General features: G+C 35.9%; 2 protein-coding genes across 2 annotated transcripts; one reads left to right on the top strand and one right to left on the bottom strand.

Moving 5' to 3' along the window:
- The first annotated feature begins 1,675 nt into the window (after nucleotides 1–1,675).
- Nucleotides 1,676–5,233, top strand: LOC112155765 (achaete-scute homolog 4). Its single transcript, XM_024287649.2, has 3 exons — nucleotides 1,676–1,822; nucleotides 1,906–2,470; nucleotides 3,432–5,233. Exon 2 carries the CDS (start codon nucleotides 1,910–1,912, stop codon nucleotides 2,420–2,422), a length of 513 nt encoding a protein of 170 aa, XP_024143417.1. The 5' UTR covers nucleotides 1,676–1,822; nucleotides 1,906–1,909; the 3' UTR covers nucleotides 2,423–2,470; nucleotides 3,432–5,233.
- Nucleotides 5,234–8,150: 2,917 nt separating this feature from the next.
- sapcd1 (suppressor APC domain containing 1) lies at nucleotides 8,151–16,128 on the bottom strand. Its single transcript, XM_024287629.2, has 4 exons — nucleotides 13,165–16,128; nucleotides 10,318–10,485; nucleotides 8,707–8,862; nucleotides 8,151–8,584 (listed from the first exon to the last, which is right to left on the bottom strand). The coding sequence occupies exons 1-4, from the start codon at nucleotides 13,255–13,257 to the stop codon at nucleotides 8,504–8,506; spliced, it is 498 nt and encodes a 165-aa protein (XP_024143397.1). The 5' UTR covers nucleotides 13,258–16,128; the 3' UTR covers nucleotides 8,151–8,503.
- Nucleotides 16,129–23,655: the final 7,527 nt, after the last annotated feature.

Here is a 23,655-nt window from a genome sequence, read left to right as displayed (position 1 = left end):
ACAAAAAAAATTCAAAGTGCTTCACACAAAACATTAAATTAAACGTTTAAAAAATATGAAATTAGTGATCAAGAAAACAAAACATTAAGCAACGTTAAAAAGAGCAGAATTTTAGGAATGCTTAAAGTAACAGTGTGGGTGTGAATCTAAAAACTAATCAAATGCAGCTTAGAACAGATAGATCTTTAACCTGGATTTAAATAAACTGCTTTCTGATCCTTCTAAGTCTGTTCCAGATCTGTGGAGCATAGAAGCTGAATGTAGCTTCTCTATGTTTGGTTATAAAGACCAGATGCAGATAACCTGAGTGGCTCATACTGGGTCAAGAGGTCAATGATGAATGTTGGTGTTAAACTATTTAAAACTCAAACCAGAAACAGAACTTTAATCTGATGTGGTCTACTTTTTTGGTCCTTGTGAAAACCTGAGTTCTGAATAAGTTGCAGTTTCTTCATTGATTTTTTGGTAGTCCCGTAAAAAACACTTCCAGATGAAAGCAACCTATTTTTTCCAGGTCCCACGTAGACATCAAATTTTTAATTCTTAAAATATTTTGAAGAGGTTTTTTAAGTGCCTTAATTATCAAAATGTAGGGCTGTGACCATCACTACACCAAAGTTTCTGGCCTTTATGGTGTTTTTTATGAATAGATTAGCTCTGTAATGACCAACAACTGTTTGTCTCGAGAACACATAAAGATGCAAAAGGACGAGTTCTATTAAAAACACACTGCACAGGGGGAAAACTACAATTTTTATTTGAATTTTGGTCCATCAAATGAAAAAAAAGAAACTTCATAGTGTCTTAAAGGTTTCAAGGACAGTAAAATTTATCTTTATCCAGTCCAATGTGAGAGAACAACACTTAAAATGAAAACATGACCTTTTATTTATTTAGTCAAAGTATGTCTCAGAGACTATTCCTAATTAATCTGTAACTTGACCTTGAATGTGACAATGGATACCATATATTTTTACTATTATTATTATTATTATGTTATCCTTAACATCTGAATCCCTTGATTGGAAAAATGTTTTTTTCCATCATGTACTTATGAAATAACTAAAGTTTTGATCAATGGGAGAAACAAAAAAAAGTGCCTTCCACCATGTTATGCTTACTTTGGATTCATTTGTCCACCATGTTTTCTTTAAAAAATAGATGAAAATGCCAAAATAATAGTTTACTAAAATGAAAACATATTTAAAAAATGTAATACTGCATCCAGAAAACATGTTACAAATACAAAGCATAAAACTTTATTTTAAAAAAGACGCATCAGACAAGATGGCTGCATTAACTTAAATTATTATTACGCATAATTACAAACAAATAAAGTCTCCTATATTAATTGAATTATTTTATTTTATATTTTATGGCTTGTATCAAATGTATATAGCTTTAAAGGTCAAAGGTCAGCTGTCAAATTGAGTTTGATTCTCTCTTAAAACACTTAAAAGCATATAGAACAAACTGATAAACTAGAGAAAGAAAGAAGTTTGGATACTATAAAAAGTAAATATATATATAGGGAGCAAATTTTAACTGTCAATCAATAACAAAACACAGAAAATGTAGTCAAAATAAAGAAAAATTGAAAATAACGTTCAATAAAGACGGTAAAAATCCATGTAGTTAATAATCAACAAAATAAGAGTCTCGGGTGGAAGGAAGTGTTGATATCTTGGTAATAAAAGTGGGATGCCCGCATCTCCGCCCCAGATACACCCACTCCATTTAGCTTCTCAGCCTCCACAGCCAAAACAATCACGCGCAAAGTTCTCATCTGGCACCGTGGGGATGCCACGAGATGACCAACAGGGTGAGCTGACTAAATTACACAAATTGCTCTTTTGATGGACTTTTATCGAAACTTTTATGAGCATTTTTTTCATTATTTTTTAGAGAGATGTCCTTTCATAGTAAGAAGTTCGTGGAGCATATTCCCTTCGTGGCTCCTCTGGCTCTTCACGGCGACAGCAGCTCCGCGCACTACACGGACGCGCTCTCCCTCTTCGACCTGGACGCGGCCTACTTCGACCCCATCCACGGCCAGAGGCTGCCCTGCGGACGCCTCTCCTACCTGCCCTTCCGCGCCCCGTTCGGCGTGTGCGATTACTCCTTCGAGCCCGCGTTCATCCAGAAGAGGAACGAGCGCGAGCGCCACCGGGTGCGCTGCGTGAACGAGGGTTACGCGCGCCTCCGGGAGCACCTGCCGCGGGAGTTCGAGGACAAACGGCTCAGTAAAGTGGAGACGCTGCGCGCGGCCATTGACTACATCAAGCGTCTGCAGAGCCTGCTGGAGCTGAGCGCCTCCGCGAGGCAGATGCCGCGCGGAGAGGCGCGCGCGCCACCGCGAGGGACGGACTGCAGCAGTGATGGAGAAACCAAAACCAGCTTCAGCGACAGCAGCGAGGCTTAAAAAATGTATTCTCTGTCCTAATATAGTTATTAAAAAGATCAACAAAAGGTAAAAATACAACTTTAACTAAATACATGCATTTTTTAAATTAAAAATGGTTTAAAAATGGCAAACATGTTGAGTTTTATGCTGTATGGACAAACTTTCGTGTCGTTATGTTTCTAATATATCATGAGAATTGTGTTTTTCTTAACAGAACCCGTAATTTTTTACTCTTTCTTTGGATAAACATATTTTTCCATGTTTTTCTATTAATTTATTTTGTCCCTGAAAAACAAACAAAAAAATAACTTTAAAAATCATTGACCTCCTGAAAGTTTAAACAGTTACTTTTGAAAGCAATGGCACAAAACCTGTTAATTAGAACAATAAAAGAAAACAAGTAAAACTCATTTTTTTTTTTGCTAAAGTAACATTGTTTACTATCAACTTTAGTGGAGTTCCTTTTAAAAACAACCACATTTATTTATTTTTCGATTGTTTTTATGACATTTAGACACTAACGGTGAAATAAAAACTGGAATTTAACCTTGTTATAATTCATCATTTACACAAAAATTATTTTTCCTGGCTTCACATTAAAATTAAAATAACAATACATGAAAAAACATGCCAAATTTGGAGTGAAAACAATTTTTTTAACATAAATAAAACAAAACAAATTGACAATTTCTAATGTATGTGCTGTTAAATTTTCTTCAGTCTATCAAAGTCATCATTTTGCATGTTTATTCATATTTTCTAAATCAGTTTTTAATGTTTAAATCCATTTTTGCATTGTGATGTCTCTTCTATAATCCAAAAACTTGCATTAAGTAGCAATCTGTCAACACATTTCCGCTTTGAATGAATCAAAATTAGTGTCTAAATGCAAAACTTGTGAATCTTATGCTAAAAGATTGCATTGACATCAGCTTTAATTAGAGCAAACCATGGCTAAAGCTATAAAACAAACCTGCAGAAATTGTACTTGCAAAATGTTTTCTGTTCTTGTTTGCTTTTTCTGAAGGTTACCTAAGTGCTCTTCAAACACCACCTGAAGAATCTCCACCTTCAGGAAGTTTTTCTTTCCCAACAGTTAAAGGAATGCATTTCATCAGGGAGCCCTCAGTCCCCATAAAGATGAAACAAACACCTCCACCGACCGACGTGCGCTGCAACACCTCTATGCGACTCCAACCGCAAGCTAAAAAATAAGTTTGTGCAAAAAGTAAAGCGAGTTTGGAAAGACCAGCAGGGTGCAGCTGAAGCGAACCGTTTCACAATGGAAGAGCGGCTTTGACAGCCATGAGAGCATGACAATCCCTCCACTAATGTTTGGGAATTAGACCCAATAATTAGCCAAGTGCTGGTACCCCGGGCTTGATGGTTCAGTGGCACTCTAACGACAAAAAGCATGACGAAATGAAAAAGCCATTATGGGGTGTTTTTCTTTCCTGATGCACAGAGATTGATTCTAATCAGGTTCCTGCAGAGTTCTTGCAAGAACTGCTTCACTTCATTGAAAAATCTGTATCTGAAGCTTGCATGGGACCCATTTATTGGATTAAAATTTTTCCTTTTATATTTTTAAAATGAATGCAAGCATATTAACCCTGTAAAGTCCACTAAATCAAAGAATTCACGAGAAATACATTTAAAAATAAGATGGTTTTTAGATCCACAAAAAATGTGGCACTGTCATTATTTTATAGAGATAAAGATACTATCAATTGTGATATGTTGAGCAATTTATTATTTTTTTTGCCTACAACTAGTTAATTCAAAAAAATTTGACATGAATGTTCAGTTACCTTATTTACCCGCTGTCTAAAATTTGATCCACACATTAACATGGTGAAACAGTATTATAAAGAATAAATGATCAACAAACTTTATGTTCTTTCAGTACAGCAGGTTGTCATTAAAAATGAGTAACAATAAATGAGTTATTTTCAACATAAAGGTTTAAAAATTGGCAAAAATATTTTGTCCGCCAAAAGTGTTTTAGAGATTTCGTGGAGGCAGCCATTTTCATCCTTCTTCTGCCCCTAGTGGAATGATGATGAACTACAGGGTAGAAAACAAGGACCAATTTCCACACTAAAATGCAAACTTTAAAAACCTTGATTAAAAAAATAAAAACAAAAAACAAAAAAACAGAAAAAAACTACAGTGTGTTTCATAATTCATAGCACATGATATATGGATTAATTCTGGATTTGTTTATTGATGTCAAAGTGAGTTTGAAAGGTACAGTGCTCTGTAAATGTCAGTGTTTTTTTTTTTTTTATAAGTTCCAAACAAGTTTGGGTGTCCTAGTGAATACACTATCGATTAGCGGTGCCGGATTATGTTTTTTTTCAGTTGGTACTAACAAAGGTAGGAGTCAGCATCGTCACAGTAACCTTTTTTTGGTCTGTATTTTATGTGTTGCAAACAAGATTGGGAGTAACAATTACAGTTTTTTTTTCAAGATGTTATTAACTAGGTTGGGAGCTTGCGAAGTTACAGTAATTTATCAGTCTGTTTTTTAACGTGTTACTAATAAAGTTGAGAGTTAGGGTAGACATTAGCGTTTGTTCCAGTGGTATCAGTCTGTTTTAATAATGTTACTAATAATGTTGAGAGTTAGCATAGAAATTAATGTTTGTTTTAGAAGTATCAGTCTGTTTTTAACATGTTACTAATAAAGTTGAGAGCTAGCGCAGACATTAGCATTTTTTATAGCGGTTTCAGTCTGTTTTTTTTAACATCTTACTAATAAAGCTGAGAGTTAGAGTACACGTTAGCGTTTGTTTTAGTGGTATAAGTCTGCTTTTTTACCTGTTACTAATGAAGTTGAGAGTTAGTGTAGACATTATCGTATGTTTTAGCGATATTAGTCTGTTTTTTATGTTCCAGTAAAGATTGGAGTTAGCATAAACATTAGCGTTTGTTTTAGTGGTATCAGTCTGTATTTTACCTGTTTCAAAAATGTTGGAAGCTACTGGTATTGTAAATATCCTAACATTGACAAAGTGTGGTGTAAGACTGATTTTTTACAATTCTAAAAAGGTTGGGTCTTAGCATAGTCACAGTACTGTATGTTTTTTAGGAAAATCTGTCTACTTTTTTACGTGTTGCAAACAAGGCTGAGAGTCACAGGTATTTTAAGTAGCCTTCGCTAACGTGGCTAATGTGTTGCAGTGTCAAACTATGTTTTTTGCTGCATCTAGGAGTTAGCATAGTCACAATAACGTTTGTTTTGGTGGTATTGGTCTATTTTAAATGTGGCTCAAACAAGGTTGGGAGTTAGAAGTTTTATAAATGCGCCAATGTGTTCTATAGGTAAACTCAATTCTGACTGATAGACTTATCTCTGACTCTTTTGTCTCACTTAATGTGCCTCAGCTTATATTTCGGTGTGCCTTATGTGACATAATGTTGAAAATAGGCCATTCACTGACAGTGCGTCTCATAGTGTGGAAACTTATAGGATTTACAGTGGGTATGAGGAAAGTTTGGATCATTGTAATAAAATAAGGGTCTCAGAAATGTGTGTGTCAAATGTGGTTTTAGGGTTAAAAACATTTATTTTAGCTAAAATAATCCATCAATAAGTGCGTCTTCTGATTCATAGTTTATAAGGGATTCAAAGCAATGTTTCAATTAATTTTCCAATTTTCTTTTAGAGATTAACAAAATATTCCTGAGGGATTTCTGGTGCAAAAACTCCCCAACTTTGGTAAAAAAAAAAAAAGACAACTGAGAAAATGAACATATTTTAAACTTTATAAAGCTACTCCATTCACAATCTTTGGTCAAATAAGGAAAGAAAGAACGTCAATCAGATCAGACAACGCCCCTGTGCAACAAAATAAGACACATTTTCTGTGTGTCACAACTATTCAGGCTCCCTTTCTTTTGCGTGCACATTTGTGGGGCGCAGGAGAGAAAATTCCTGCAAACACGCACAATGACGGCCTGAGATAAGGTTTATCAGTCACAGTAAGATCAGTGAGGGACCACCGGGAGAGGTTGTAGCGGCTTGTCCGGACAAAAAGCCCTCATGCAGGCGGAAAGGGAAGAACCCTGTAGTTCCATTCTACCCTGCAGACAAACACTGATGCAGGTCGACATCAAAACACTTTTTTTGGCTGAAAAGCACGGTGCAGGTTACGTGTAACACAACTCTGAGTTGTTTTCCTAGCAGCAGCTTTTCACTCGTGCAAAAATTGAAGTTTTAATTTCCTCTTTTAGTAGCTAATTGCTTGTTAAAGCTCAAACCAATATCAGAAAAAAAATGTAAAATTGTAAAAGTTTAACTTCAGAAAAAAAATCTGGATTAAAAAACTGCAACAAAAAAAGACAAACATGCAAAAAAAAGTTGAAAATTAAAGTTGCAAGCAGTATTGTGCAGGTACTTATGTTTTTGTTTTATCCCCATAGAAACCATTTTATTTATTAGTCGCCTGATGGTGACGATTATATCAATGTATTTTTTTTATAAGAATCGGCAAAAGTAAATTTTTGGACTTCCTTGGCAACTGGGTTTTATTTTTTAGTTAACCACGCCCACATTCCTAATATTTTCATATTGTATGTTATATTGTTTTGTTCAGCTTAAGATATGGATATATGTGTTTTATTTTCACAATATTCATCCTATTAAAATATTCGAGCAACAGAAAATGCTATTTTTGCTAGCTTGCCATGCTAACGTCATTCAAAATCTACAAACTGTGATCGGAAATCGGGCCCGATCACGTGGTTGATGACTCGATTGAAATCGGACTTTGTTGTCCGATCAGGATCGGATATTTCATTTATTCTTATTATGATCAGCACTTCATATTTCAATCTTATTATTCCGGATAAATACTCCACTAGAAGTCTGCATGTCATGAAAAGATCACAAAATGTTATTCCAAGAAAACGCAGCAGAAAACAGCAGCAGCTCAAGCAGAAGACTAACGTAAACAATTCAGTCAAGCTAGCTACATGTTCACAGATTCAGACCTCCGGGATCAATAACTCTTTTTAAAACGCTTTAAACTGACAACTAGTGTCTCTGTTGGTTTTTACTAACACAAGCAACATCCTCTAAAGGTTTTCCAACAGAAAAAGGACAGAGTTTTTGTTTCTTTTTAAAGCTAAGCTATTCGTGCTACCGACAGACAGACTGCTACAGCTCTGCTAAATGCTACATGCTAGTACCGTGATTTAACTCCTTAGGACCCGAGCTGTCCTTTGATATGCCTGTTTTATTTATCTGACAGAGAAATAAAAGTTAAGAAAATTAACTACTACTGCATACCGAAAATGTGATGTCTTAAGAACTTAAAAAAGGAGCACATAATCTTAAAAAAACAAACAAACAAAAAAAAAACGAATACATGAAAACTAATAAGGATATCAGTTAGTCATGAACACTCAAATTCATGCTAAAACAAAGTCATCATTCATTTTTAGGAATTTAAAATGACGACAGGAATCACATTTGGTTAAAAATATTCAATAGCTCCAAAGATATTAAAGCTAAAGTCACTAAAATTTCACACATTATTATCACTTATATAACAAGAAAATATATATTTTTTTCCTAGTTTATATTTGTTCTATTTTTACTTGTTTATTAAAGCTACTTCACATAAGTGTTCTATTTAAGCTTTGGTTAAGGAAATATAAATAAGGGACAACAAAAATGTTTATTTAATTTATTCATGTTTTAAATGTGTTGCAAAAGTATCAGATCGATATCGCCAAATCCACAAAATCAAATGACTCTGAATCGGATCGGGCCCAAAAAAACCTGATCCCTACTTTTTTTTTAAAGATTCAAGAAGACAGTTCCTTACTGAGGTCAAAGGTCAACGAAACTTTAAATGAGGTTGCAGACTTAGGCTGGTGCACGTAGGTAGAATTTGTAAAGAAAAGAAAAGCTTTCTTTTTACATAACATACAAAACTAATTTTCACCGGGTACTAGGTGTGAGCAAATTTAGTAAAGATCAAACAACAGACTTAAATAAGTTAATGGTGCACCTTTTACTGAGTTGATATAAATAGATATTTACAAAACATTAAATATAGTGCAGCACACATGAGTATGCGTGGAAAGTCAGCAGGCCTGCAGCTCTTCCAGCAGAGTATCCTTTTCCAACTCCAGTAAGGAGATCTGCCGATTCTTATCCGTCACTTCCTGTCAGAGAAAAAGACACAAGAATTTAATTAAATGTTGGAAATCAAACAAAATCGAGAGAAAAAGTTTTTATAATAAAATGAAAAAATATAAGTTTTAAGAAAAACTTTTTCTTTTGTAACCTGGGTTAATACTGTGTTCCGCCACCGGAGGTCACTGTCTGCTACTGCCTCAGGAATGGAGGGGTTGCTGTTGCTGATGACGTTGGGTTCACTCATGACGGAGCCGAGGCGTCCGTTCGCCCGCTGGATGCGGGACCGGAGGAGGCAGGAGCGAGCCTGGAGAACGACAGACTCAAAATGTAGAAGATATTTCTACTTTAAGCTTCAACCCAGTCACCACTTATCTCCACTGAAGCAGATGTGTATGGAGAGAAAATAGTCTCATCTGATTTGTGTCTGCGTGACTCTTGATTTGCAACTCATACAATAGTCTACATTTTGTCTGTAACTGTGCGTACTTCAAATTGTGTATTTACATGTATAAAAATTACAAAAATACAATTTACACACGCACAACTTAAACTTACAGCAGCTTGAGACTAATGTGGAGAAGGACTTGGCACTATCTGCTTGCCCCAGTCATTTTTGTACATGTGAATACACAACTGCAAGAACACAAAGTTACGCACAAAAATGAAGAGTTACAAATCAAGAATTACACACGCACAAATCAGATGAGTCTATTTTCTCTCCGTAGCTGTGTTCCATCATAAAGCATGTGATGAGAAACACATTGTGTCCAACCACGAAAACCTTCTGCAATTTTTAAATTAACCTTAATTACATATAATTAATGACATATAATTATATTTTCTGATTAAAAGAAATGAGTAATAACAATTTGTTTATTGTTTATTATTAATATTATTACATAGTTGTCACTGATGCAAAAAGTGGGCCTAAAGTTTCGCTGATGTTCTGTATACAAGAACATGGCAAAAGCCTAAATAAAGCTAAATTTTCTTACAAAATCTTAAAATTTTCTTCATTTCTGGTGAAGTTCAGAAAATATTGATTAATATTTTTTGAACCAAAAAGCTGTAAAATGTCACGAAATATATTCCCAACATTATATGATTTAAAATGTTAAATCTGTAATGTTTTATTAAATCTACTCTCGCACACTCATTATATACTTTTATTTATTTATTCCTACCGCTGGTATTTTATTATTTTATTTTATTTTATTTTATTTTATTTTATTTTATTTTATTATTTTTTTTTTTTTTTTTTCTTTTTTGTTTTGTTTTGTTTTATTTTATTTTATTTTATTTTATTTTATTTTATTTCATTATGGTCCATGCTTGTATTAATGTACAATATATATTGATATTTTTGTACTGATCCCAATGTTTACAATAAAGTTTTTTTTTAAATCTATTCAGCTCCTGTCCCTAAATTTTATATGCAAACCAATAGTTACAGTGAAATAAAAATAGCTAGGCCTGTTTATGATTCAGACAAAACAAAACAGCTCATTTAAGTGTAATATAAACTTACTTAATAATAGTAAAAGAGAGACAGTACACTTGAAATTTACTTTTTAAATATTTTCTTTATATCATAAACATAAAATGTTCCAATATAGTCTAAAGAAATATCCAGTGAGTGTACTCTCTACACTACACGTTCATGGTCTATATTAGAGTACTTACACTCAAATATTTTTAACAAAATACACACAAAGTGTGCTACTTTTTGTTAAAGGAAAGCTCCAGCCGGCGTCCATACCTCGTCTTCACCTCTTTGAGACATACCAGACCCGTTCCAGCACTCCAGATTCTGCCGGGCCCTGTTCTGTTTGAGCTGGTCCAGGTACCAGAGCCGCGCCTTCTCCAGGATCTCCAGACCAGACCAGAGAGCGTCCTTCTCCTTTTCTAGATCCTTTAACCTTCTAATCTGAAACGAGAAATGGAGAAGATGAAAGGCCCAATAAAAAACGGATATTGTATAGAAACACATTTTTATTCCGGTGGTTGTGGGATCGATACATAAATCTAACTGCATAATCATCATGACGAGGATTTTTAAAGGACATCCAACAGATTTTTACAGTGTTATTCACTCTAAATGACAAAAATAGGAGTCTCAAACACCAGAAAGGTGGGATATTCTTCAAAAAACAGAACAAATTTGTCAAATTTCCATAAACTCAAAGTTTCTTCAGTGTAACCTGGAAGTTAGAGGAGTCACACACATTATTCCACAGAATTAATAACTAATAAATAAATTAATAAATGTTTATTTAAGAAAGACAAATTGCACCTTAACAAATATTTAAAATCAAATGTAAATATACCATATTTTAGCCACAAGCTAATGTCCATCTGAGCCAAACATCAGCAACTCGTAGCTGTGAGGAGTGACGATTTTTGTTGTTATCTCTAAAATTATACTTCCAAATGGAAAATCTTCTCTGAAACAGAGAGAGCCCAAATACATTTTAGTTACATTTTAATGAATAAGCTATAGACCATGAGCTGTGACAGTCTGTGACAGACTGGCGACCTGCTCAGGTGGGATAGGCTCCAGCAACCAAAAAGCCAAAAAATAAATTTTAAATGTTGGAATAAGTCCAAGGATTGGTTTTGAAAAGGAACACGCTTTTATTGACTCAAACATCCACTATCCATTTTTAAATTATTTACTTAGGGGCACCCATAAACACATAAATATTAAGATAAGGTCGGATTTTCTCAAAGTGTAAAGTCATTGTTTCCTTTAGAAAGAAACTAATGTGACTTTCTTTCAAAATAAAAGTCTTCCTGTCCCAATTAGGGACACTCAAGTAAAACAAATGCATTCCTAAACAACACAATACAATAATGACATTTTCTCTTCTTATACCTTAGGTTTACTTTGGTGAATTAAATCAATGCTAAGTTAGCAACCCTTACTTTAAAAAAATACAATAATTTGATTTTTCTTTGGCCAGAGAGCCACTGTGGAGGGGTAAAAGAGCTGCATGTGGCTCCAGAGAAACAGGATGCAGACCCATGACTTAGTCCCATTTGGGCTCACATGGTGGCTGGAGCCTATCCCTGCTACTATTGGGCAAAGGTGGAATATACTCCGGACAGTTTTCCAGTCCGTTGAACCAGAGCGCAAAACCACGACACCACTGACTCAAACATTAAACACCAAATATGTTTAGTCTGGATCTTAAGTTTAGCTTCAAAATGCTTAATGAAAACTGTTTGTGTTTCCACAATGAGGGAAATGTTTTTGGATTGGAAGGTGGGAGGACTCAAAAAAGAAAGTTTTCATTTAGTCATTTATTAAGACTTACATTTCGGATTATTTATTCAAATTGTCGTGAATCAGGAACAGATATTTGGACAAATACTGTATTTGTGATGTAGAAAAAAACGGTGGGCGGGGCCACAAGCTCCTTGCTTCTCTCCATTCTGATACATCCACTTGTAGACAAATAGATTCATGAATGTCTTCGTTTTCCTCATCTGAGATGGCTAAAGCTGTACGGCTGGATAGTTTCGATGTTTATCGCCATTTTGTTTGAGATTTTAAGGGCTATAAGTTAGGGAGTAAGTTTGTAAACAACAGAGAGCTCTCAGAAATGGTGAGGGGAAGTGGGGCCGGGGTTCTACTCACTTCTATATAACCAGCCTATAAAATCAGACAATTAATTTATTTACTTTTTCAAATCTAAATTCAAAATAAAAGAACCAGTTCTCTTTATTTATTTGATTTTTCTTGGCTTCATTTGCACAGAAGTCGGATGTCAAACCTGTTCTGCTGTTGGCTCAGTAAAGCTTATCAGGTCCTCCCACCTGGCAGTGGAAACAGTCCCTGTTCTGACCCAAACGGAAGTGTGACGCCCAGAGGAAAACCGCAGCGATTTGTTTTAAAAAACCCAAACATAAAGAAACAAGTTAAAGCCAAGAGAGCTGAAAGAGGAAGAACAAACTCCTTCATATGACTTTACTTCAAGCTGTTGTTACCAAAGTGGTTTTAGGAGCGGCTGATTCATGAGGTGATGACACGGTGTGATATGTCACACTGTGTTGTTCATCTAAGGTCGTATCGACATTGTTTCACACGAACCAGATCAGAATTATTCAAATAATAGATTTCAAATCAGTGATATTGGAGGAAAAGAATAAAAACATTGATATCACAATAAAATGACAGAAACTCATTTCTAATTATACAATTAAAGTACTAAAATAATTTAAATAAATGTATTTAATTCAAAATTTAGGTGATTTTTTGTATATTTTGTTTTACTAAGTTTTAATATTTCTGATAATAGTTATATTTAATTAAAAAAGTATAAACTTTTTATGTGTTTATTATTTTTGACTCATTTAAAGCCTGTCCTAACTAAAAAATAAACTTTTTCCAGCAAAAAATGACACTAATGTGCACAAAATATCTTAAAATAGATATTTAAATGAGGAAAATGAAAGATTGTATAGGTTTGTTTCTTCCTAAAACTAATTTAGATATACTTTTACAGGCACTGCAGGGATGGAAATGCTAAATATTTGGTTATTGATGCCACTTGCCTTCCAGAAACCACAGAAGAAGAACAAAATGCACAAACGTCCCCCTCACCCATAGGTAGAAACGGAGGGCGTCCAGGCTGTGGAGGCTGGTCTTGAGTGGGATGATCACCACAGAGTAGGAAGTGGCGGGTCGGCAGGCCATGGAGAGGAGAGGAGTACCGTGCGTCCACCTCCTTTACCCATCCAGCTGGTCTGTCCACAGACGGACAAACTCCAAATAACACCACAGAGAGAATGAGTGTGCGAAAGAGGGAAGGCAGGAGTGGAAAAAAAAAAGAAGAAGAGCGGCACGATGCACAGGCACAGGCAGCATGATGCCCCCGGGGCCAGTTAATGAAACATTCCACATGTCACCGCCATGGCGTACAAATCAACATCCAGCAGGCTGGACGGACTGGCTTAGAACATCGAAGATAAATACAGAAACAGCAACTGTAAAAACCAAAGCAGGATATTTGCACAGAGAGAGGTGGAGGTGTGGTCACACCCTGGAGGAAATGCAGATTTTAGTGGAAAACAGATCTATAACTTGTTTTATTTTAAGTTTTTAATCCTAATGTTGTCCTTAAGGTAGAATTGAGAACATTCCTGTGGTTGTGCTGCTAAAGCAAAAGAGAGTGTTATTATTTCACTTAAGAGAGAGTCGTGTCCCAACATGTATTTGAAATGTGACACAACCTAAAAAAAGTTTACAATAATAATTCCATTAAATTTGTATTTATCAGTAATATATTTTAAATCTTGAGCCCACAGACAGGGTGCAGGGAGCGCCCAGCCTCAGTCTAAGGACAGTAAATCAATGGACATCTGCATTCAGCTGCTCTCACTCAGCACAGAAAATCAAAGTCATGTGTTTTTCATGACAGCCTGAGGGCAAACTGACAGTTGTTGTCAAGCCAGAGGATGAAGATTCACGCTGCCAAGAGGATTTTTATATAAGATATGGGAGGAAACAGCAGCTTCTTTAGAGAGATTTTACTTAAAAAAATAAAAATATATATTTTTAAAAGTTTAGAAGGATCAGATGGTTAAAACTTTTCACAAAACTTCAGAAATTCAATTAATTTTAAGTGAACATTTAGCATGACATTGTTTAATTGTATGAAAGAACTCTACCCTTTATTTCATTTGAACTCATATTTAATCAACTTTGTTCTCTTTTATTTTATTTTTTTTATCTTTGTGGTGATTACATTTTACCTGTTCTTGTTTGTGTATTTTATTGTTTTAAGGCTTATCTTTCAGATAAAAATGCTTTCTTGGTGGCCTTTTTGTATATTGTGATGTTCTTTTTAAACATTTTTTGTGTTTCTCTGCATTAAAATAACATTTTTAAGGTTGTTTTTGACCTATTTTTGCTACTATGTACCTCTTTTTCCAGCTCATAACTAGCTAAAATATTTAGTTTTAACTAACTAACTTTAGTATGTCTACACAGTTTTTTGGAAAATCATCGTGTAAATTTATTGCTTTGCAGTTTTACTTGTTTATAAGGATCTTTAGGTTGTTTTACAGCAAAGCAAAATTCAAAGTTTATACTATATACTATATATATATTATATGGTTATAGTTATCTGTGGTTACTATAAAGATCAGAAAAATAAATCTATTGGTATTATAACCTGTAATACATTGCTAAAATGAAAATAAACGTATGTAAATAAATACTAAATTAACTTAAAATCACTAACCGTTCCCCAGAATTTAAAAAGCCCAAAACTAAAGCATAAGAGTGGATTTTTATTAGTCTAAATTTCATCTTTACTTTTTTTTTTTGTCTTGATTATGTTCTAACTAAATAAATTTGTCATTATTTAGAACAGGAAGTTACTTTTAAAAAGTAGAAAAACAAGCTCAGAAGGTTCCCACTAGGCATAGGATGTCACTCATACACTACACCTAAAGTCAAACTTCTTTAAAATAAATGAACTTTAAATCAATCAAAGTCAGTGTTTAACTCAATTAAATTCAACCAGAATTTCACGCTTTTGAAGAAGTCACCAGCAGGGGGAGCCATAAGTCAACATTTTACCTCGAGGTTCTCTCTGGAGTCTTCAAAGATGACATTTAGCTCATTTTTAACAGCTTTAAAACCATTTTTTTTATCATAAATTGAGAGATTATTTCTTATAATTCAAAAATACCAATTTTATGTATGAAAAACCCATAAATGAGCTTTAGTTTAACCATATCTCACGAAGGGGAAACATCATAAATGAAAAACAGTCATTTTAATCAAAGGGAAGAACTCAGATCTGTGGGTGAGAGTTGTAACATCCTTGAGACAAAACCTAAAGTTACATCAAAACAATCATGTTTAAAATGTCAGACAAACCAGCTTTTATGTCTAGAACAGTTTTTTAACAGGTGCACGTCAGATATATTTTTGTTGTTCTTGCACGGTTGCATCCTGCGCGATAAGTTTCCACTCCCTCCCCCTGCTGCACTATCACACCAGCAGAGAGAATTTATTTACACAAGATCCATATCACATGTGTGCACACTAACCTGGTGTCAACATCAGAAACAATCACATTTATTAACTAACATTCTACTTTGAATACTTTGAGGTTGTGCTCACTGCCACTGCAGCCTTGCGTGTAAACATTTTTAGGAATTTAAGGGTAAAAATGACAAAATCACTAAAGATAAGGATGCATATGGACCTGTAGTTTTTTCATTTGTGGAGGGGGGACACGCCCCAGCCAGCAGCGGCCAGATCAGATCACAGCTATGTGGAATCTGAAACATGACTGTAACACACACAACACTTGATTCAATTGGAGATCCACTGATAAAAAATGTGTTTTTACTGTGGGATTTTTCTCAAATTTGAAGAAAATTTGAGTGTTTGAATTGTAGTAGGGGGAGAGTAAAAAGGCAGTTGGAAAAGCTTGTAGTTGTGGTGTAGAACCGACAATTGGCTACAATTTGCTTCATTCTGACGACTAGATTCATGAACGTCTTCGTTTTCCTCATCCGAGCTGAAATCTGACTCAAAACGGAACGGCTGGATTGCTCCAAAATTGTTCACCATTTTTGTTGCACTGCTAGTATTAGGTTGGGGTTGTGTAAGCTAGCAGGAGAACACGGAAACAGATGAATGATGGGAAATGGAGGCAAATTTATAATGAACTACTGCCAGTCTGCAGAAATTATGTTCTAGAAAACGACACAAATTTTTAAGATTTTGGCCAAAAAGGCCATAATCATAATTTAAAGGGCTCTGGGAATGCTTTTGAAATAAATCAAAAAATTAAGCTGAATATTTTTCCAAAGTCTTTAAAAAACTTGTCCAAATAATTAAATCTCCCTAAGAAAAATATTTGATTTGACTTGATATGGTTTGATTTGATTTAAAATAATTTGAAATTTGATTATATCTGTTCTTTTTCTATTATTTATTTTTATTTGTAAACAATATAAAATATATCAAACTCCTTTTAGGAACAAAAAATTGCATTGATTAAGCAACTAAGAAAAATGAACAAAATAAATAAAGCAAATAGAAGTGTTATTAATCTTAATCACAAATTAGAATCTTTGCAGTAATGCATACAATACACACTGAGACCACATTAAATTTAGTAAATATAGTTATTATTAACTAAAGTCAAGTACAGTTTGATTTATTGCTTAAAACTTTTATAATTCTACCCCAATTCATTCAATATTTTTGCATAGATGTCATCATATCCATTTAACACGTAGAGATACCAAAACATAAAATAAAAGCATCAAATTGAGTATTTTTAAAGCTTTAGAACACACTTCTGTAAGAATTTAGAAGCACTTTTAAACCTTTTACGTCCAAATCAGCACACGGACATTTGATCAAACAGCTGCAGCTGAAAAAAAAGTTAAATTTCACGCTTAAATATGTTAGAAAATGCAGGAACAGTACACTACTGACAAAAATCTGCAAACAGTCAGTGGAGATTTTAGCAAAAAAAAAAAAATCTGGTTTATTACAACAAACCAGTAAGATGACTGAATGGAAAGAAAAACGCCTTTGAGACTCATTCTGGTGGAAAATTTCAACTGTGAGTTTGTCAAATACTTACATGCATACCAATGTGAGAGAAATAGTTTTTGGTTTTCATCACATAAAAGGGTTTGTTTGTGTTGTGGAGAAAACAAACTGCACTAACAAGGATTCTTTTGGGAGGAAAAGGCGATTTTCCTCCCTCCCATCAGGTCAAACAAATACACATGTTGCACAATGCGGCTGAGTTGTTACAGCGCAAATATTGACACAAACGTTTATGAAACACAATCTATTGCATCGCAACTTCAATTGCTGGTTATAAAAGAACAAGAACTTTTCAGTTTCACAATAGTAATTGCTATATTCAGTTCTGAGAAAGTTTCACTTTTAATATCGATGAAATATTTTTCGATTTCACTTTTAAAGAACATTGGTGCATACGACAAAAGCAATAGTCCTGGACGATTGATATTGTATTCAATTATAAGGACATTTTAAGGAAATGAGAAAATACAACTGAATCTGATGACATCGCTTTGCTTCGTTTCCACTTTCTTCTTTTAAAAACCCCAACTAAATGCACATTTACCACAGATAAAACTTGCTCACATTTTTATTCTGGAGTCAAAACTGATTTATTGCTTTTGGGGTCACAGGGTTGCTGGAGCCTGTCCCTACTACTGTAGGGCAAAGACGGGGTTCATCCCAGACAGATCACCAATTTGTATTGCAGGGCTGCATGCAGTCTAACACTAACGCCAAGGGTTGAGGGTCAAACAACAACAAACGGAGTCACACAAATTACAATTTGTAAATACAAGTTAAATCTTAAAGGCTGGGCTCAGAAATTATATTCTAAATATGAGCCAAGTCTCAAGTCGTTGGTCACAAGTCCAAAATACTCTTATTTTTTTAATCTGAATCAAATTTCTTGTCCAGTTACAAGTCCAAGTCAAATTGAATCTTTTAATTCAATAATCAAAGTAAAGTCTTGAGCCTCTAGTCACAAGTCCAAGTCAAATTGAATAATTCAATAATCCAAGTCAAATCTCAAGTCTCTAGTCATAAATCCAAGTCAACTCTAAACTCTTAATGTAATAATCCAAGTCAAGTGTCTAGTCACGACTCAAAGTTGACTTGGATGTCAAATCATTCATCTTTTTCTAATCATTGATATTGTTTCTAAATCCAAACCCAGAATCAAGTCATTAGTTTGAAGTCTAAGTTCAGTTTGTAGAGACAATTCCAAGTAAATGATCAATTATCCTAATTTAGAAATCCAAGTCAAGGCTCAAGTTGTCAGTTAGAGTTCCAAGTCAGGTCTAAAAATGTCACGTTTCAAGTCTCTTTAATTTCTCAATTCAGGTTGACTCTCAAATTGCGAGTTTCAAGTCAAGACAGGTATTTAGCCACAATTCCAAGTCATCCATCAAGATATTATATTCAAATTCCAGTCAATTGTCAAATTCTTGGTCACGAGTTCAAGTCATGCCTCAAGTCTTTGTATTTAAAATCCAAGTTGATTCTCAAAAGGCTAATCACAAGTCAAGTCTCACATATTTAGTCACAACTACCAGTTAAATATACATTTGTTAGTCAATTGTACAAGTCAAAATACAAATCCTACTTCATAATTCAATGTCGAGTCGAGGTGCTGATGACATCTTTGAAGTTCAGGTCAAGTCTCAGATTCCTGCATGAGAAGCTCAAGTCCTAATCTGCAACTCTGCTACAGACAAAGACTCGCTACAATAAAAAATGTGTTTTTGGTGTTTTTAAGACTTAAAATTGTGTTTCTGACTGTCTCTTTTTTGGATATATATATATTTATATATATATACATTTTATATATTGAAACAAAAAAATGCTGTTTAAAAAAAGTTGTACTTGTGATGTAGAAAATACGCTGGGCGGAGCTACAAGCTCCCAGCTCCACCCCCAGTACAATGCATCCACTTGTAGCCAAATACATCCATGTGCGTCTTTGTTTTTCTCATTTGAGCTGACATCTGGATAGCTCCAACGATGCTCGTGTAAACAGAGAGCTCTCAGCAACGGGTAGAAGAAAGGGGGCGGGGTCGCTCAAACAGTCCTTTTTGCAGCTCAGAGTAGAATTTCTAACAAAAACCTGCCGTTCTGCAGAAACTGTCATAGAAAGTGATGAACTTTTAAAAATTTTGGATAAAAATAGCAAAATCATAATAAAAAAATAACACTAGGAACGCTTTTATAATAGATCAAAATATGATCAAAGTGAGCATTATTTATTAAAGTTGTACGAACAATGTATTGCCTTCACCGTATCTACAATTTGATCTGCATTTCTGGAAGAAGATTCAACCAAGAAAGACAAAATAAAAGCTTTAAACACATATTTAAACCTTTAAGGTTATTTAACATTTGTTTTTGTGTTGGGATTAAAGATTGGAGCTCCAATATACTCCGTAATCTAAACAAAAACTCAAGCTTAAACGCTGTTATTTTAATTAAAATAATAAAAAAACGTATTCAACATTTGTTTTCTTTGCATCTCCTTTCTCTCTATTTTCTTTCATCGTCATGTCCGTCCACACTCCACCCCTCAGCTCTTAGCTGTCAGTAAAAGCACAGAATATGGAACCAGCTGGCCAAGTTACCGTCAAAACCATGTGGCCCCAAAAAGTGAAAACCCAAATCCAGACTCCCCTCTCTGGAGTCAGAAGCTTTTTTTTTTTTTCCTTTTCCACTCTCCCGTGCCATATCCTCCTCAAATTTCCTTTCACTTTCTCCGACTTGTCTGTACGCTTGGCAGTAGCCTGAAGGCTCCAGATACTTAAACCACATCCCTCTGAGGGATTCTGCTTTTCATAGTTTCAAGTGATTAACTCCTTCGTAGATTTACAATCTAGCGGCAACAGGTGTCGAGCGGAATGGTTCCATAAAGTCACCATACGTTCCCTTCCACTTCCACACACCAGCAGTGTTGTTCTGAACACTCTTCCGGCATATTGTCACGCTCAAGACGACACAAACTGATGGAAATCAGATGTTGCCCAGATGCAGATAAGGGCAGGAACACATCAGCTGGGGTGCGTCACCTCTTCACCTTCAGCTGCACGGAGAAGAAGCAGACACCCCCTCCTGACTAAGGGCGCTTTATTTTGAAAAACAACTATACCTGCAACCGTTTTTGCACTTTTTTACATTTTGTCTTGCAGCTATGTTCGTCCAAAATTCAAAACTCCTCTGAACGTCAGGGCAAAACAAGTGTCGCTCTCAGACAGAGGTAGGGGCAAAAACAAAGGATTAATTTACACCCGCCCCCCTCCCCTCCTCCTTTCTCTCCCTCCTGCCCCTCCTCCGACTCCCCCCGCCCACAACCCCTCTCTGGAAAAACAATATTTCAGAGAACACGATGTTATCGCTCCAAGGCACACACTGTTCTCGCTCACAGCAACAAGAGGAGGCGTACTGTACAGGGCTCAGTCTCCCGCCACAAAGTCCTCGACTCGTTTCTGCTCCACCTTCCAGCCCCCAACAACAGTTTCCAACGTCAGAGAGCTGCTCTGATTTTACTCACACACAGCTGAAATCAGAGCGAGGTTCCTTCTTCCTGCTGCTCCACCTGTGATCTCTCCGAACCCAGAGATCCACTTGTCAAGAGAAACATCAGAAATACACAACAATAAGCTATTTTAAGCAGGGAAACCTCAAACTTTAAAAAACATGTACACATCTTCCTCCGTCACCCAACCCCCTTCATGTTCTCCTTCACTGCGTCCTTGAACTTCCTTTTTGTATTTGTCACGTCCGGTGACTCCATCTTTTACTCTTCAACACACTTTCCGTATCTTTCTTGCACACTATCTAAAGTCAGGACTTCCCAACCAGAATCCTTGAGGTCTACCACCATTTATGTTTACCAGCTTTCACGTAAATGTGAAATATGTGCTTCCTTAAAGACCCACTCCAATAAAAATTGTGGGTTTTTTTTATATTTTGTGGTACTTTTCTGATACGCAGAGAGAATTTTAAGCTTAAAATTGCATTTCTTTATTTCATATTGTTGGGAACCACATGCAGACAAAAAATATGTATATAGTTTAACTCGTAAGAACCCATCAGTGTTACAGAAAAATATCTAAAATGTTTTCTGTGGTCAACGTAGTTTGTGATATTTCGCACATAATTTTTTTTAAGGAAAAATGGGTTTATTAAAAAAGATTGCATTTGTGATGTCACAGTTACAGTGGGCGGGGCACAGGCTCCCTGCTCCGCCCGATTCTGAAGCTACACTCACACTGCCTTCGGTAACGTGTGTTCAACCTACAGATGTCTACGTAAACATGCGTAAATTTGCGTTTGGGGTTCCATGTTCAGAAGTCTCCCATTTACGCATAGCTACGCACATTTGTCAAGTGCTCATACCATGTAAAATCAACTTTTTGAGCTTTTAAGTGCATTATTGTTAATTCCTCACTCTAAACAGTCAGAAAGCAGTATTTTGATCCATTCACGTATTTCTAAGTATTCCTCTAAAAACCTGCACTCTGAGCACCAGCCCCTACCAACCCATGAAAACGCGTGGGTCCTCACATGCTGATGTCACAAACAGACCCTTTCAGGAAGAGTCTGTAATGTCAGAACTGCTCCCCAGGTGGACACAAACACACACTCTCTCAGCCACTAGCTTTGCCGCTCAGCTAGCCACTGTCTACACCTCTTAGCTAGCCACTAGCTTTACCACTCAGTTAGTCACTAGCTTCACCTCTTCGCTATCTGCTAGCTTTGTCGCTCAGCTAACAGTGCTCAGCCATGACAAACTTTGCCTCTCAACTAGGAGCTAGCTTCACCTCTTTGCTATCTGCTAGCTTTGTCGTTCAGCTAACAGTGCTCAGCCACAAACTTTGTCTCTCAGCTAGCCATTAGCTTTGCTACTCAGGTAGCAGTGCTCAGTGACAAACTTCGCCTCTTAGCTAGCCACTAACTTTGCCTCTCAGCTAGTCGCTAGCTTCACCTCACTGCTAGCCGCTAGCTTCGCCATTCAGCTTAGTCGCTAGCTTTGCTGCTCAGCTAGCAGTGCTCAGCCGCAAACTAACTCTGATATTGCTCTCCGTTTTTGTTGCACCGGTAATGTTAGGTTGGGGGTTTGAGGGGCTGTAAGCTAGCAGGAGAGCCTGTAAAACAAATGGGTGATGGGAAGTGGGGGCGGGCTTATTCCACACCTACAGTCCTGCCCACAAGTCAGAGCAGAAGTGAATTTCTGATGAACTCCTGCCGCACTGCAGAAACAGTTTTATTTATTTTGATGAAAAGCATATTCTTAGTTTAAAGACCACTGGGAATACTTTAAAATAGATCAATGCTTTAAAATAATCAGAATGTGGGTCTTATTTTATAAACAAAGCAATTCATTCATAGTGATAAGCTACTTTTCACCAATTCATGCTCAATCTTTTTTAATATAAACTAGTTGTACGTTTTAGGTGGGTCTTTTTGACTCGAGTGACCCCCTGCCTGCGTGTCAGCCTGAACAGACTTGAAGTGGGAAGTTGTGACTCTAGCATGACTTTTGAAAATGCTATCTCTTGATTGGAGGCAGTTTAGAAGGTTCATCAGTGTTGCTCACATTGAACGCAACATGGCACCATCCTCCTTTTTATTTTCCTGCACCACCTGTCTCTCCTCGGGATCTCATCATTTGGGTGCTTGGTGTTTTCTTGTGGTATGTTCGGAAACAATTGCCCGACGTCGTCATCCGCGGTGAAGCTCTTTGCAGGGTTTGCTTCTGACGCTGAAGAGCAAGATGAGTGAACTCCCACCATGCACCTGTTAACCAACAACTTCCTCTCTTCTGTTTTCCTTTTTTTTTTTTTTTGTTCTCCTTTTCGCGATCACAGCTTCCCCCCTCTGCAGAGAAACTTCCTGCTGAGATGAAACTCATGTACAGCACATGTTTTTCTCTTCTCTTTATTTTTTTTTAAGCTTGCATTGTGGTTTCTGATCTTTGGTAAATATGAAGTCTGATCCTGAATGAAACCAAACAGATTGACAAAAACAAACGATTAGGTGCTAAATGTGTTGAAGATGATCATTTTTAGTCTGTTTAAGTGGTTTCCTTTGTTAAGATTGTGAGAGAGGAAGCATTGAAGGCGTCCTTAAAAGTTCAAACTGAAATGATCTTTCCTTAAACCAAACCGAAACATGCATGCATAATTAATAAACACTGCTTTTTTTTTTTTTTAGCGTGTTTCCGGAGTCTTCTTTTCTCACTCAGAGCCACAATTAACTTCACTTTTGGTGCAACTTTTTCAAATGTTCAAAGCTAAGTTTGCATTATGCACTGCAGCAGTCGGTCACATGCTGGATGGTAAATTATGCAAACTAAATGCAATAGCAATGCTTTTATTGTTACAGTGCGAGGCTAAACGTTTCCCTGCTTAAAGGCTCCTCTGTTGCATCCTTTGAGTTTCTAACAAGCACAATATCCACCATGACAGTCCTCTGACCCAAGTCACATTGTACTGTGTGACTACCGGTTTACAATTGTGCTAATGTATTCAAAGGGGACTG

Source organism: Oryzias melastigma, linkage group LG23, assembly GCF_002922805.2.
Source record: "Oryzias melastigma strain HK-1 linkage group LG23, ASM292280v2, whole genome shotgun sequence".
Classification (NCBI taxonomy): Eukaryota; Metazoa; Chordata; class Actinopteri; order Beloniformes; family Adrianichthyidae; genus Oryzias; species Oryzias melastigma.
Note: the sequence above shows the minus strand (reverse complement) of the source record. Positions and strands in the feature narration are given on the sequence as shown.